Source organism: Stegodyphus dumicola, chromosome 4 (assembly GCF_044657685.1).
Source record: "Stegodyphus dumicola isolate Sdum_Otavi_A_Nest chromosome 4, ASM4465768v1".
Taxonomy (NCBI): Eukaryota; Metazoa; Arthropoda; class Arachnida; order Araneae; family Eresidae; genus Stegodyphus; species Stegodyphus dumicola.
The window spans coordinates 241,530,761-241,548,315 of record NC_140771.1 but is presented as its reverse complement, the minus strand read 5'-3'; the positions used below and the strand labels follow the sequence as shown (position 1 = coordinate 241,548,315).

Sequence of the window (17,555 nt, the reverse complement as noted above, 5' to 3'; positions counted from 1 at the left end):
ATATTTATTTATATTTCAAATTGATTCTGTCTGTTGTGAATTAATAAACTCTTCTATGATTTGAACACAGTAGTTCAGTTGTAAAGAATATTCGTTTCTTTCTTTTGAATCGGATAAATTTAAATAATAAAAATGCGTTTATTGCATGATCTGTCTAGTTAAAAATATACTTTCATAGAATGACATTATATAGTTTTTATTATTTATTTCATATTTTGTAAAACTTTAGTAAATTATTGATTAACAAACTCAACGACTGGAAAGCGCAGTGGCAATACTGTACTAAATAAAACATTTTTATCTCAAGTGCGCGAGACTGTCTTTCGGAAATTCTAAAGATATGCTGTTTTTAATATATTTCGTGATTTTGCTGTTGAATTGAAATTTATGTCGTGTGAATGTGAAGAATATGATATTTAATAAATAAAGTTAACACCCAAAACGCTAATAATAAAAAGAGAAAGAAAAAATTTTGTTAACCATCTTAGGAAGAAAACTGAACATTGATATGATAAACTGAGAAAAAAAAAAGGGTTATGTAAACACTATGTGACACACTGCATCGGGAGTTCTAAACATATGCTGCCATGCTGCTTTTAAAATTTATTATTATTTAAAAGACGTTTATTCTTCTAAATTACAAATGTTATTTTGAAAAAGTAATAAAAGAGTGCCGTTAAAAAACTGTTCTTCGAAATATGTTAAAAAAAAAGATAGTGAGGTGATCTTGATACAGCGTAATAAATTTGTATTTTCTGTCTGACTGAGACTGGGAATCGGTAATGATTGGAAACAATCATAAGTTTCACAATCAGTGTCCTTTTTGATACCTTTTTGTTTTTCCGGCAGGGCTCACAAAGGTGTTTGTTACTGTTCAATATCATTACGTGTAACGTTTTTGTAATTAGTTGAAAGTTTCGACATTTTGTCACGTCGTTCCTCTGCAGCACTATGGTTTTCCCCATGTGTAACGTGTATACGAGCCAGTTTCCCTTAGAAAGTCCTCCACGAAGGCATCCCTCCTTTTAGGCAAATAGCCCTCGTGTGCCGCTTTGCCTTAATTAAATACACACACACCTCTACAGTACTCAAATGAGTTTTCATGAAATACGGAAAATAACTCAGCGTCCGTGACGCAATACTGCATAGTACTGACACATTCTTTAACAGGATAAATGAATGTACTTTTGTTTTCAACAAAAGATCACAACCTAGCGATTTCGGCGGCTCCGTGGTTCCTTCTTAGTAGTCATTTTGGCCTTTTTACATCATTCATTAACTTCTGGAAAGTAGTTTCGGTTTTTCGAAACGAATCGGAAAATTGTTTTATATTTTGCCGGTTTGTCATTTGGCATTCTACAGAATGTCTAGGAAATGTGTGAAATATGAATAGTTTCATACATTGCCGGCTAGTTTTAGGCATTATATACAATTGCCGGCTAGTTTTAGGCATTATATTAGGATGCCGGATTTCATGCTTTGCGGGTAACCATATGTACCACTTGCAATGGGTCAGCTTCTGTATACAATCATTTGGCGCTAAATTCCATTTAATCGTTAAGTTTTTATAGCCTTACTTGCAACTTCTAAAAACTATGAAATTTATTTATTTATGTGCATTAAAATATTTTTCAGCATCTCAAAAGATGAGATACAAAGCGCATGTAAAATACAGTCAAGTAATTAAGGTGTAAACAAACAGAGTTGTAAAAAACTAATGTCAGCCGCCAAAAAAATCGCCAAATTATCGCAACCGAAAACCTCTAACATGTTTCTGGAAACTGAGTTGCAGTAGAATCGTGGTAGTGATGTCTTGCAGTTCCTGAGCTTGCTGCAGCTTAGTCACAATGTATTCTCGTATTTTTATGCTTCCAGCTCTTTAACATAATTAGTATTTGTGTGAAGAATTTTTATTCTGTTTTTAAGAGATAGTTTGGTTTTTCTAAAATCTATTCTTAAAAAAAAATTTACATGTTTTTGTAACATGTTGCAGGCTTTTTATTTGTTGTGATTATTTATTTACTTTTAAGAATTGTACTTGATAGTGAAATGTTTCGTTTTTTAGATTTTTATCTATGTTGAAGGAAGAAGCATTTAATCCAGATTCACCTATCTGGAATCCCGATTTTAAACCTCCTGAGACTAATGCTTCAGGTAATTTTAAGTCTTGCTTTCAATCTCGGCTTTCATCATATGTGAACGTTTCCAAGTTTCTGCAATTCCCCCTTTCCAAAAAAGTATACAGTAATTGAGAATTTACATCTTTACTGTGTCTGTTGATAGATGAATATGTCAAGTGTCTTAGTATATACATTCTTTTATTTAAGTATGATATTCATTGTTAGATTAGTAGAATGGAATGGTGAACATCCAAAAATAAAAGTATTATCATTATTATTTTATATTTGAAATGCATTAATATGGTATTTCTATAGCCTTTAATTTATTGACTGCTATAACCCTGCTAGCTGTATTTATAAGATCAATTTAATTTCTTTCTCTTTTAATCATGTGTGTTTGTGGGAATAATGTTAGTAATTCTTTTCATGTTTAAATTGATTCAGTTGCTTATTATGATTTAGCAATTCTTTTTGCTTAGTTTTGCTCACAAAAAAAGAATATTTATAATGCTATTATTGGAAAAAAAAAAAAAAAAAAAAAAACCTCTGCAAATGTAAAAACTTTTTTTTTTTTACATTTTACATAAAAAGTTTTTACATTTGCAGAGGTTTTTTTTTTTTTTTTTTTTTTTTTTTTTTTTTTTTTTTTTTTTTATTTAAAGGGGGGCAGCCAGCTATTAATAGTTAAGAAAAAATACTTAAGATATTAATTAATAAGAGCAGAGAGTGAATGTTTCTCCTAAAAAGATCATATATTTTTTTTTAAATTTTAAATTCAGGTGTGGCCAATACATCTTTTAAAAATATAGCCTTAAGAAGGATTGGGTTTGTTTAAAAATAAACTTGTTTCTTCCAAGAAAATATAAAAAATAGGAAGAAGTAAGTTTCACTTTCGTTTCCAATTCTTCTAATAAAATCAAATTTTCTTTATTTAAGATAATTCTAATTAGAATTTATTTTTTTACCCCTTGCTTTGGGAAAGAACCAGAATTTTCGGGTGAACTATTATAATTAAAATACATTATACATTGAAATGGTTCATCGGCTAATTCTGGATACAGAAAAAAATAAAGATTTTTATAGAAGAGAGATTTCAATTGATTTTAATGTTCCTCCTCTTCTGACAAAGTAGCATTGAAGTTGATTGAATTCCTCTTCTGTTTTTGTTCATTATTCTTCAAATTTCATTAATTTTTTGAAATGGGGTTTTGCTTGTTTGAAAAGTATTGGTTTTGACATTTTTTAAATTCTTTGTTGCATTTATAAGATTATTTGAAAATGATTAATTATGAATTCCAGTTTTTGTGTCAATTTTTGTCTGTGAAATATTAGTTCTAAATTTCTTACTTTATGTCTTTAATGATAATTTTTCTGCAGTTTAATATGCAAAAATACTAGGCATGTTTATATTTTGTTAAGTATTGTGTTGTAATTATAAATTATGTATAAATCTATTATTAAAAAATTGGTTAATAAGTAAAAACAACTAATTTCTGAATTTCTTCTCCACCATTGAACAAACCTGCTAAACCTTCGGAGAATACACCATTTCTAAAACTTTATTTCATCCCGATGTTATTTACAATGCATCAAATTTTACGTGGAAAAAAGAATGTGAACTCTTGTTTGTTGAAATTGTTAATGTTTCTCATCAGTTGTTCTAATGTAAAATAGACTAAAGTTCAGCAGGATTAAAGCAGAATTTTCCCTGTTTTGAATTTATCCACAGCAGTTGTATCTGTTATTCTTGTAATAAATTTACAGGGTTCGTACAGTCCTTAAAAGTTCTTAAATTTTTTGGAATCGATTTTTGGTCCTTAAAAGTCCTTAATTTTGGCCAAAATCAGTAGAAGGTCCTTAATTTTAATCATCTGAAATTTCTGTCTGTTTTTACGACTGCCATTTTGTGTGTGAATTAGCATTTTGGAGGTATATTTTTGGCGATTCACTGACGTATATGGTTATCTTTTGAATGGGTTCATGGGTTATAATTTGTTTCTATTTTTAGTATAAATGACGAGATACTCGAGTTTCTAAGCAAGAAGTGAAACATAAGCATTTCAAAATTCATTTATTGTAATAAAGAGCTCTTAAACAATTTTCGCTTTTGGGACTGTGAATTCTTTTATTAAACGCTTCAAAATTTGGCGACTTGTCAACATTTTGCTGATTTTAAGACCAGTTTCTATAGAAAATGTTTAATTCTGAAATCAGAATTTTTCGATGATTTTTTAAAAAAATATCATAACTTTGATAAATAACATTAAAATAAAACATTTTTATTTTCTGCTGTCATATTATAAAGTTTTATTTTGGCAACTTATTATACAATATTTTGAATCTGAAAAATAAACAAGGTATAATGCTATAAAGCACAATTTATGAAACAACTCTTAGCAAAAGCAAAATTCTATGTAATTAATTAAAAATATCATCTTTTTAATTTTTTCATAGTAAGCATTTTTCCCATGTAATTATCTCGGAATGTTCAAAATTCTCAGAATGTGCATCAGTTTCATCTATAAAAGTAATTTTACACTTTTTCCTCCTTTTTTTTTTTTTTTTTTTTTTTTTTTTTTTTTTTTTGCAAAATATTTCTGCCTTTTTGCTGTTACAGAATTGGTTGGAATAATTTTTCTTTAGTATTTTTGACATTGCGGCTTGGAAAATTTAGAAGGATTTGAAAGCAAGGTTTACAGACCCACGATTCTAGAAGATTCGAGAAATATGTGACAAAGTGAAAAATGTCTCCATGGTATCAACGCGTGATGGATGTATTTTACAGAATGTTTGCGATGAATTTCTTACTTTTTGGAGAATGTCTAGAAGAACAATGAAGACATGAATAATATTTGAGTGTTTTATTCATGATACTAGAATCTTTTTCTTAACATGTTATCTTCCCTTTATTTTCTCTACTTTTCACTAGACACAAGCATGTAAAATATCAAAAATGCTTCTAATCGTATCACTTGGGCAGGCATTATAGAAAGGGAGTTTTTTTATTAAAAGATCCATCTAATATGTTTTAATGCATCATACACAGAGTTATGCATTGTACACATTTTCCCATTTGATGCAATCTCTGTGGATCTTAAATTCGACTGCATAGTGCCTTTCTAAATTCTGCTTCCAATGCCTGTCTAAATTCTAAAAGTTTTGCCATTTCTAGATTTTGTTGTTTTGGTGTGTCACTAAATTCTAAAAATTCTGCCACATCAGCTCTGTAACCGACCTTTACCATATATATATTTCATATTTCTTCTGAATTCCATATTACTAAAAAAATTATTCACTTTTTCTATACATTCTAAATGCATTTAGTGATTTTAGAAAAACAGAAATCCTTAATTAAATCCAAAAATTCTAAAATGAAAAAGAAAAGTGCTGAAGAAAGAAACTGAATACATAAAGAAAATTATTCTTCAAAGATATGTGCAGTTATTATTATGTAAATTACACAATTGGTTATGATTTCAGCCTTTACTATAATTTTCCATTTCTGTTTCCTCATATATGATAGAGTTACTGAGCCAGATTAAATTACAATTAAATTGTATAATTTTTCACCACTAGTCCACCTTTTTAGTTTGAATTTGAGTGTTCTTGTTTAATTACGTCACCGTGAGATAAAATTGACTTTGTTAGTATCAGAACATGCGTTTATGTTTGTTTTAAGTTCTTTTCAAATAAGAGGCTTATTTAAACCTTTGCCCGATATTGTAGTTCCTTTCAGACATAGTGATAATTTGTTTCACGTCTGTCGGGGGTTTTGGACTATTTAACTTTTACCAGATCAAGTAAACCCTCATAAGTACATTGTGGAGAGGTTGACAAATTAGGAGATAAAGCACGCAGAAACTAGCGAGAGCATTGGTTTGCATATTGAGACAAATCTCTAATTATTGTTAGAAAATATGCTTAAAGAGAAGGAAATCTGTATAAACTAGCCAAAATGTTTGGGAAGGCTTCAAATTAAAATGACTGATAAATATTTTGTTGAGTGTTGTTGTTATAAAACATAAATGTTTTGTAGCTTTTAATGTGGAGTTATTCTAATATCGTTTAAGAATCAGTGTCATAAATAACATGTATTTTCAACTGTGAAATTTTATTAGATTTTGATTTTAATAGGGCTTTTTTAACAAATATTGTTAAGAAATAAAATTTAATAGTGGCCGTGTAAATCGATGACTAAGGTTACCTATTTACCTAATTTAATTATTTATAACTAAGTGCTTACCCTTAAATTATCTCTACATATTAAAACGAGTTATTGCCTATCATTAATACTCACTGTGGTCACAAGATAAAACACAAAAATGTAGAAATTCAAGTAAAGCTTATTCCTTGCATCTAGTGAGACTTAATACAAAACAGCTTATGACCTCTGGTGCTTTAATGGCTTATTGGAACCTGAAAGTATATTAACTGGGTTACAATCCCTGGAACTCTACACGAAGCTATGACACTAACTGCATCAGAGCCTGACTAACTTTTAACACTTGCCAACTGTACCTACATCATGCCTTTCAGGTTTGTTCTAATCAGCAGGTCTCTTTCTAGGCATTCAGTCTAGAGACATTCAGTCTTTTATTATGAATGATGCTGATTATGATACTTCTCATTTTAACCTATGCCATTTGACATAAAATCTACCTGCTATTTACTAAACCTCTAGACAAGCGGTTCTAAACCTTTCGGACTAATGTGTACCATCTGAATAAAAATTGAAAACCTTTAGTACCACCAAAGTACTACTACCACCACCACTTTTGAACAAAGCTCAGATCGCATCAATTTACGAGTGTTAGAGAAAAAACTCAATCAGGATGTTGGGATTTTATTTTTTGAAATAAATAGTTAAAAATACTTTGCTTCTTTGTGTACCACCTATTTTTTCTTGCTTACCACCGATTGAGAACCTCTGCTTTAGACTGACCAAGTATGTGACAAAATAAGACAAAAAAATTAACATAAAGCTAACTATTAGTAAAATGTAAACATCACTTATTTTCTTTCAAATATGTCCAACCTATTATAAATGCTACTTGTAAAATATTTAATGCTACTTGATAAACTGCATGAAGTTTATTTTATTCTCAAACTTATTCATAATTATGTTAATTAATTTACGTTTGGTAATAATGCATACTACTTATGGATCTATTTTATTTTTAGGATGGTATTAGAAAAGTGAAATTCAGGCATAGGATGATATTTTTAATTGAATTTAATCAGTTCCCATATGCTCATAGGTCCTTAATGTTTTTCATTAATGGTCCTTAAAAGTACTTAATTTCCATGTGCAGAAATGTGTACAAATTCTGATTTAATTAAAAATTAACATTATGTCTCTCTTTATTACAGGAATTATTATGACATGTAATGATATACAAAACAAACCAGTTGAAAAAAAAGGTAATTTTCTTTTCATAAAATTAAAATTATTATTTATTCATAACTTTAAAAAATTCCTAATTACATTTATATCTGAATATGGTATACAGTCAAAAGTCGTTAATCCGGAATGATCTCTAATCCGGACCTCAACAAACTTTCTGCGCATGCGTCAACGCATAATGCGTTCACGCATGCACATAGGCGTTTATGCATGCGTGTAATACCTTTAGGCATGCACGTATGTGTATGCGCATAATACGTTTACGCATGTGCGTTTAATTTATAACGTATGGTATAAGCTAAGCTAAAATTATCTATTTCAGTTAATGTTGCAGATTGCATTGTTCCTTAATCTTCGAATTGGATCCGGCTTATTATTTTTTGCAGACTGTTTGAGCAATTTTATAAAAGTAAGCCTTAACTTTCGGTTATGTCAAATAGAATTTCCGATTCTAGAGCTGCCAAAGGACCTATCTATAAAGCGAAAACATGTTTTGATGTCCATCAAACAAAAAGTGGAATTGCTGCAAAAAATGGGTAATGTTTTTCTAACCATTCCGAAATCTGTTTATCAATTTCACACTACTCGGGGGGGGGGGGGGCATCGCGACGCGCAATGAACTGGAAGTTGATCTGTCAGCACTATCCTTATCTTCAGGGCAGATGTTTTTATTTTCTTCGGCTTATAACTCCTTACTAAATGTAGTATTTCATCTCGATGTACTCCGTCTTTGATATGATTTAAATCAAATTCCTCGTCATTATAAATATCACAAATACACATCAAATAGTTTTCTGGTTGCAATTTTGGCGACGCGCAATGAACTGGAAGTTGATCTGTCAGCACTATCCTTATCTTCAGGGCAGATGTTTTTATTTTCTTCGGCTTATAACTCCTTACTAAATGTAGTATTTCATCTCGATGTACTCCGTCTTTGATATGATTTAAATCAAATTCCTCGTCATTATAAATATCACAAATACACATCAAATAGTTTTCTGGTTGCAATTTTGGCGACCCCTGCTTTAGATCATAATTGCTCTTTATTTCATAAATTACAGTTTCATATTTTTAATTTTATAATTTCTGCATGCCATCGCGACGCGCAATGAACTGGAAGTTGATCTCTCAGCACTATCCTTATCTTCAGGGCAGATGTTTTTATTTTCTTTGGCTTATAACTCCTTACTAAATGTAGTATTTCATCTCGATGTACTCCGTCTTTGATATGATTTAAATCAAATTCCTCGTCATTATAAATATCACAAATACACATCAAATAGTTTTCTGGTTGCAATTTTGGCGACGCGCAATGAACTGGAAGTTGATCTGTCAGCACTATCCTTATCTTCAGGGCAGATGTTTTTATTTTCTTCGGCTTATAACTCCTTACTAAATGTAGTATTTCATCTCGATGTACTCCGTCTTTGATATGATTTAAATCAAATTCCTCGTCATTATAAATATCACAAATACACATCAAATAGTTTTCTGGTTGCAATTTTGGCGACCCCTGCTTTAGATCATAATTGCTCTTTATTTCATAAATTACAGTTTCATATTTTTAATTTTATAATTTCTGCATGCCATCTTACCAGATTTAAATTGATGATCGATAATCCGGAATCGCCGAAGTCCCGACAAGTCTGGATTAAAGACTTTTGACTGTACAATGTTACTACAGTACAAAGTCTTTAATCCAGACTTGTCGGGACTTCGGCGATTCCGGATTAGGGTTTTTTCCGGATTATAGATCATCAATTTAAATCACCAACATTTTTCACCCAACATTATTAATCAAGCAGTTAAAAAATTCTCATCTCAACACACTAAAAGGCACACTCTTGTTTTAGGAGATTATAAAAATTCTGTTGTCATTCCCTTCTTTCCATCAATTAGCTATAAAGTTGCACATATTTTGCAGAAATTTAACTTTCGGGTTGTGTATTCTCCCATCAATAAAATTCCGAGTTCCATACTCAAGGACCCCATTCCGGATATGAATTCCTGGGGTATTTATAGGATTCCTTGCCAGTGTGGCCTAATTTACATTGGCCAAACTAAGAGAGCCTTAAAATTTTGCATCAAGGAACATGAGGCATATGTTAAGGAAACACAGAAGTCTTCTGTTGCTCAACATTGTTGATTGTTCTGGTTTCATCAACAGATGGCGCCACTTGCTTATTCCTGTCCAGGCTTTCTTATCTAGTCATTATTTCCTATCTTGCTCATTTGCGGTTTTGCAGCTGAGGATGGTGGTTCGGTAAAAACCATCGAAACTAGTCCTGCGAAAATTTTGAAAATGTAACGCTAATTTTTGTTCTTTGACTTCTGAATTAGTATAAGAATTCTGTCAAAATTTTAAACTTACCATTGTGTCTGGAAAAAAGATTTTGGCTGAATTTTTCCAGCATTAGCTGTCACAAATAATTTCACGCAATGGAGGTACAATATTAACTCAAATAACCCTAACAGACTTTAGCATGATCTTTGCTGAGTGACATAGGTAAGCTGTTGCTTTTATTCATCTGATCTTCAGAGACTAAAGGAAGCATTCTTGAGACAGAATACACTATGTGAGAAATTACCGTAAATTATACCTGCAAACTTTTACGAATTTTTCGTAATTTTTACGAAAATGCATTTGTTTTTACGATTTTACGATCGTAATCCATTTTTTACGATTTTTTCCTTTTTCAAGTGTTTTAAGTGATTTTTGTCGAAATTTTAGAATTTTTCGCCAATTGTATCATGTTTTACCGCCAACTACCGACTACTTCGAATCCAGTAATCTGCGGTTTCTCCCAACTCGCCGCTTAACCAGCCAGTCCAATGTGCTGAACTTGTTTCTCCCACTCTTTTCTTTGTGGGCGCCAGATTATTTTTTTCGCGTTCGCTTCAGCAGCAAAGGAATTACTCAGCTCAGACTTAAAGAGTGTGCATTGTCGCTTTTTTTTTTTTTTTTTTTGTTTGTTTGTTTGTTTGCACTTGCTCCGAATTTTCTTAATACGTCGTTGTTACGAAATGAGTTAAAAAAAAACCGTATTCTCAGTATTTTCGGCCTGCCTACAAAGCCGAATTTCCAACAATTAAAGAATCCTTCAAAGGAAATAACTATGCATTTTGCAACGTGTGCGTGTGTGACTTCATAATAAGTCGCGGTGGAAGAAGCGACATTGTGAAGCATGTTAAGACTAAAAAGCATGAAGTTAATGCTTCGGCAACGTCAAAGAAAGTGGATGATTTTCTGGAGAAGATAGACTTGATGTCCTCGTTGGTACCTTAAAAAGAATAAAAAGAGCTGATGGAACACCAAAATATGATAGACTAGCAATAGTTTTATGTGCTATTCTCGTAATTCCACACAGTAATGCTGAGTGCGAGAGAGTCTTCAGTGTTGTGAAGAAAAACAAAACTATGTTTCGTTCTTCAATTTCACCCAAAACTCTAGAAAACATTTTAATTGCTAAATGTTATGAGGAAACTAATTGTTATGACAGGAAATTTTCCGTAGAATTTTTGGCTAAAGCCAAAAAATGCACTCTAAATTCATTGCAATAATTGTTTTGTGTAACATTAAGTTCTTGTTTTATGTTTCCTAATAAATTTTTTAGTTACTACTTAATTGAGATTTACTAATGTAAGTACAATTTTCTTTTTTCTATTTGTATAAATTGTTATTTTTTAATATCAAAGCATGATATTAATTTTTCGTGTTCTTTTGAATTTTGGAGAAATCTTCTAAATTTTTATCTTTAGAGGTTGGCAGGTATGGTAAATAGAATACACCAGGGGTTCTCAACCAGTGGTACGCAAAGAAGCAAAATATTTTTAACTATTAAATTTAAATATTAAAATCCCGACATCCTGATTGAGTTTTTTCTCTAACATTTGTAAATTTATGTGATCTGAGCTTTGTTCAAGAGTGGTGGTGGAAGTAGTACTTTTTAGTGGTGGTACTAAAGTTTTTCAGTTGTTGTGTAGATTATACATGTTAGTCAAAAGGTTGAGAACCACTGGGATACTTAGTGGGATAAAGCTTTGTATCTGGAATACATCGTGTAGAAAAATCCAATGGTTCCCCCCTCCGGCTGTTGAATATTGCTGAAGTGACAGGTCTTTTATAATTCTAATAACTTAAATTGTATGAACATAAGAAATGCATTTCTAAGAAAACTGGCACTATTTCTTATGAAATGGCATTTTGAAGAATTCGCTGAGTTAGCCACTTGCGATAAAAGATTTGCTGGGCAATGTTCAAAAAATAGAGTTACTACTATGAAATGGCAGCCTGCAACATGTTTGGTTGCAAAGAACTCTTTGCATCTTGCAAAAGTTGCCAAGTGTAAAAACTGCTTCATACTTGTATGTTATCCCATGGATCATGAAAAGCTACCATCGAACTATCACAGTGATGGAGATCCCACCAAAGTTGTGGCAATTTTTCCTATGGAATTTTAAAAGATTGGATGTCTATTTATTAATAAAATAATCAGTATTGACCCAATTTGTTATTTGTACTTGCAAATAACAATTTGACACAATTTGTTTTGCATATGTAATTGCTGATTTATTATTTGATTTTTCTGAAAGTCATTTGTCAATTTCTGTTTTGTTAGACTGTTCAGTTTTACCTGAAGCTGTATTCAGAATGCTATGAGTACAGACTTCCGGCAGTTCTAATCTACAGTACAAAATTTGAAATCTGGACATTCAATATCTGGAATGATCTAAAATCCGGACCTCAAAACCACCAGCAACCCCCCCCCCCCCCATTTTTTATGCTTTACGCATGTGCATTTAATTTTTTTTTTACACCAGAATAAATGTGGAGAGTCCCGATTCTTAATTTCACTTTACTAAATAAATACCTTTTTACTGAAGAAACAATAATTTAGCATAAATTTGCATGATCAATAATTTGGCTACATAGCTGAGTATCTGCATGTCATACATCTCAAACAAAAACATTCTACATAGAAATATCATTGATTTTGTACCTACTAATATTTTATATCCCTGACACCAACCTGGTGAATAATTATTTATTATATTTTGCTTTCATCACTACATGTTTATCAACACATGACATCTTGAGTAATGACTCATGCAGCGATGCCCAACAATTTTTTTATAATAGTAATTTAATAACAAAGATTATGGTAACCTTTTATTTTTGTAAATTTTGTTACCCTTTACTTCACAAATGCTTGTTTTAAAATGCTTATATTAAGTTATTATTCTAAGGATCCTGCTATCAAAGAAAGTGTGTATTAATGAACATGATATGGTCAGTTGATTACGGCTGAGAAAACAGTAATAGACTAAAATAAATACCTGCAGGAAGTTTGCTCGTAATGTTTTAAACAGAACATCTGATAAATCAGAAGGCTTACAAAATAATAGAAATCAATGAAAGACCTTTTAAAGAATATCAGTTTATGAAATATCGACAATTTCATAGGAACGACTGGCACTAATTTGGAGGAATTTTCATAACTTAAACAGTAGATGGGCTAATATGTATGTACTTATATTTTTATTTATTTGTATAAAAATATTTAAAAAAGTTGCTTTGCTTGTTATTATAGGAACAAATATGGCAGCCAATGATATGCAAAGTAAACTTGTTGAAAGATCACATACCTCTGCATCACAAAGCTGGGAGACTTCTATGAATTCTGCTGCTTCAAAATTTACAAAATCATCTTCCTCTGAACATAATTCAGGTTTGTATATACATTTATTTATTTTGAACATTGTTTTGGTACTTTTCCGTTTTGCCAGCACAAACAATAAAGTTGCGAATAATAGTACAATTGATGCCAAACGGAATATCTTCACTGGTAACCTTTTACACCTCATTTTCAAAACAAGTTGCAGCCATTTCTTATGAGATGGGTTTCTTTCAAAACTGGCATAAAATTGCATAGAATTTTTACCAGATAGTTCAATTTTATGCCCTACGGCCACTCGCGGTAATTAAGTCAATTAGGATGCAATCGCACCGCTCATCTGAAGGCAAAAATACAGAAAAGGCAAAGTAAATTGTTAAATTCATCAATTCTAATGCTAATGCACTAGAGAAGTAAAGCACTGTGGTTTTACATAATTTCTGAGTAAGCTATTCGTACGAATTGAAATAATTCTTGCATTTAAACTTGTATTCCAAATTAAGATTTAACTTAAATTTAATGTAGATAATTACTGAGAGAATTCTATTTTTGTAGCGTAGTTTACGTGAGATGAGATCACTTGATACGAACTGGCGAATCAGGATGTTGAACCATAATAGCATAGTAAATTCTTAAATTAATGTCTTTTTACAAATTTATTGTCTTTATTTATTAGCTTTTAACAAATTTTAAATCATATTAAAATGTTTATGGCTTCAAAATAAAAAGTTCTTGAAACTAACATTTTTTATGTGTATACCGTATGTTGTCGCCAACAAAGTCTGCTTGGCGAGATTTGCGCCAGCGAAACGGAAAAGTACCAAATCTTTTAAGAGCAGCATATACTTCACATGTGCTAAACATTTTGCTTCTCTGTTATTATCATAAAGTTTTTTAGTGGTGATTGAAAAATATTCATAATAAGAAATGTTGTTAAAATGTCAGAAAATGTTGTTTTGTGAGAGATGTCACATTTGCCTTTAGATTATAATTTCACATTAGATTTAATTTTTCAAAATTAATAGTTTACATATTTACTGATACTGTATGGGATCTTTTGGCAAATGGGGCCCACCAGCGGCCAAGCAGTAAAGTCGCTGAACACTGGAAGTTCGGTCTAAAGTTCGAATCCCGCGAACGGGCTGGCTGCATGAACGTTTTCATGGTTTTCCCCATGTGTAACGTATATACGAGCCAGTTTCCCTTAGAAAGTCCTCCACAAAGGCAGTCCTCCCTTAGGCAGATAGCTCTCAAGGCTTTGCCATAATCACACACACACACTTTTGGCAAATGACACCTTTTATTGGCAACAATACCACATTCTTTGCTTCAGACAGGAAATGAATATTAAAAATGAACGTTCAGGCAATTATTTTTCCTTCACCATTTTTGTGTTCATTTCAAATTAGTTTTCAATATGTATCCTTACAATTTTGTCTACATTTAGTACTTGTAGGATGCTGTACAACTTATACCCGATCTCTGATCATCTGTAGTAAAGTTCAGGTGTCTTATGTTCTTATATCCATCTTCCTTTTTTATGTACAATTTAATATGACGGTAATTGATGTATTTTCAAATGTGAAAGTATGCTATTATCTAGAAAAATAGTTTCAAATTTTTACCGGACAATCCTAGGCATCATTACCGGATAATAGATAAGAAAGGCTGCAATAAGTGTGTGGAGTATCTGCTACCTGCGGAAACATGCTAAAAATACTACTAACGAAGCTGAACATATTGTTTATGTGAAATTTGGAATATATGTGCAAATATGAGACACTACCTTATATAGATAAAAGTGCATTGCAAGATTGAGCATGTGTGGTCATCAGTGCCGGGATGTAAAAAAAAATTCATTAAAATCATTACTAAATTATTTGGTAATGGAAGTTGAGGACTAGAGAGCAATTTTTAAATATAATTCAAGTGTCGATTAATGTGCAAGCAGTGCCATTTATCAGGTATCCACTAAAATTTAATCTAAAGTTCTTTATTTTTTCATTTTCACCTTTGGTCAATACACTAAACTGAAGTTTAAAAAAAAAAATAAATAAATAAAAAATAAAATAAAATAAATAAAAATAAATAATAATAATAATAGGGGTCACATGCTAAAATTTTATGCCACTGGAGGGTACATTCTGTTCCTGCTATTTTTCACAATGCCTTCTTTACTTATACTAGTAGGATGTCTGTCTTCTACTTATACAGTCAAAAGTCGTTAATTCGGACACCCATAATCCGGAATGATCTATAATCCGGGCCTCAAAGCTACAAACTTTCTGCGCATGCGCACAGGCGTTTAAGAGTGCGCGTAAGACCTTTACGGCTGCGAATATGTTTGTGCGCATGCGCGTTTAATGTGTAACGGAGGTATAAGCTAAGCTAAAATTATCTAATTCAGTTAATGTTGCAGATTGCGTTGTTCCTTAATCTTCGAATTGGATCCGGCTTATTATTTTTTGCAGACTGTTAGAGCAATTTCATAAAAGTAAGCTTGAACTTTCGATTATGTCAAATAGAATTTCCGATATATATTTACTAATATGTAATTTGTGTCTACAAAGCGAAAGTATATTTTGAAATCCGAAATCTGTTTATCAATTTCACGCTGCGGATTGGAAGTTGATCTGTCAGCACTATCCTTATCTTCAGGGCAGATGTTTTTATTTTATTTGGCTTATAATTCCTTACTAAGTGTAGTATTTCATCTCGATGTACTCCGTCTTTGGTATGATTTAAATCAAGTTCCTCGTCATTATAATTCACTTCCGATAGTGAAGAAAATGACCCAGAGGTTATTGAAAACAAAACATTTCAATTGACAAATTAGTCGGTATTCTCAACACAGCAATTATAGGACTTGAACAGCTGAACTTTGTAACTAAACAAGGAATTATGTCTGTTTAATAGAATTAAAGAGAAAGTATTATCACATGCAACGAAGCAACTTACATTGAAAGAAATGTTTAATAAAGTAAACAAATAAATATTAATCTTTTTCTTTTTGTAAATTTTGATACCCTTTAGATCATAATAGTTCTTTGTTTCATAAATTACGGTTTCATATTTTTAATTTTGTAATTTCTGCATGCCATCTTACCAGATTTAAAGGGATGATCTATAATCTGGAAAAATCGATAATCCGGAATTGTCGAAGTCCCGACGAGTCCGGATTAACGACTTTTGACTGTACTAGTTTATTCTAGGTTGCTAATGAAAGTACACTCAGTCTGAAAAGGAGGGGATTCTGTATCTTCCATTCTATTGAGCTGATTGACAAAATTCAAATTGCTTTTTCATGTCTGAAAAGTGCCACTTATTAGCTTTATATATAGTGCTGTTCTAACATACATATTTTGACATAAAATCAGACTCTTTCTGAATTTACATGCCTCCTTCCCCCTTCTCCAATATTTGATTCTATGACTCAAATTATGCCTAACAACAAAAATTTTGTTGTGAAATTTAAGTGTAGAAATTTACCTCAACACACTTTTTTAACTTTGTGCCAAAAGTAATTCACTGGACAAACTTTTCAGTTATGGTAGATTATGCCAATTTTCCTTTCATTCTATCCAAGAGGAAAAAGTATAATTTTTTTCTTATATATATTTACTTCATATTATATTTTTTAATCACTGTCGTTGTTTTTAGGAATTTTTGCTTTTTAGAATTTTATTTGAATTTGCTTGAATTATAGTCCTTTAAATAGTTACTTTAAAAATTTCTGTTTATTCATTCGCATTGCTACTTTAAACATGTTTATTCATATAGTTTTTATTTGATTTTATTTATTTAAATAGCATTTCTTTTGAAAGAATGCTTTGTCACCCACTATTCATCACGATGCTTTTGAAAACTGCATTCTGTATTAAGAGAAAAATACCGTAAAGCACGGTTAATACATCTTTCGATGGGCCATTCAGAAAAGTATATAAATGAGAAAGCTGCGTCGTCCACATTTTAATTTAGAACAATATGCATATAAACAGTTTTCCATGATTTTATCACTGTGCCATTGCTTTACACAATTTTATCACCCTACATTTAGTTTAGTAAAGTATTATCCATATTTCCAGATAAGTTCAAATTTTTCATTTTTTAAATTGAAAAAATCAAATAACATAACATTAAAAAAATTACTAAATTTTATGTAAGTAATTAAATAAAAATAAACAAATGAAATATTTTATTTTCCTATTGTCTCAAACGAAACATAATGCCTTAATGATTTTTTTGTGGCATTCTGCAGATATATCCTTCTTTTCTTTTCTTTTTTTTCCTATATAGCATGCTCACTTTTGAAACATCTCATTTTGCAATGTTCTTAGTTTTGTGCATATTTAAGTT

The 17,555-nt window shown here is 31.1% G+C and overlaps 1 protein-coding gene across 5 annotated transcripts in view; it reads left to right on the top strand.

Moving 5' to 3' along the window:
• The window catches only part of Gcn5 (Gcn5 acetyltransferase), a 93,493-nt gene that overhangs the window by 47,286 nt on the left and 28,652 nt on the right, over nt 1-17,555 (top strand). For all 5 annotated transcript variants that reach the window (XM_035360245.2, XM_035360242.2, XM_035360243.2 and 2 more), the window contains exons 8-10: nt 2,066-2,154; nt 7,491-7,541; nt 13,116-13,253. In XM_035360245.2, the coding sequence (XP_035216136.1) occupies nt 2,066-2,154; nt 7,491-7,541; nt 13,116-13,253 (278 nt within the window). The remainder of the gene's footprint in view (nt 1-2,065; nt 2,155-7,490; nt 7,542-13,115; nt 13,254-17,555) is intronic.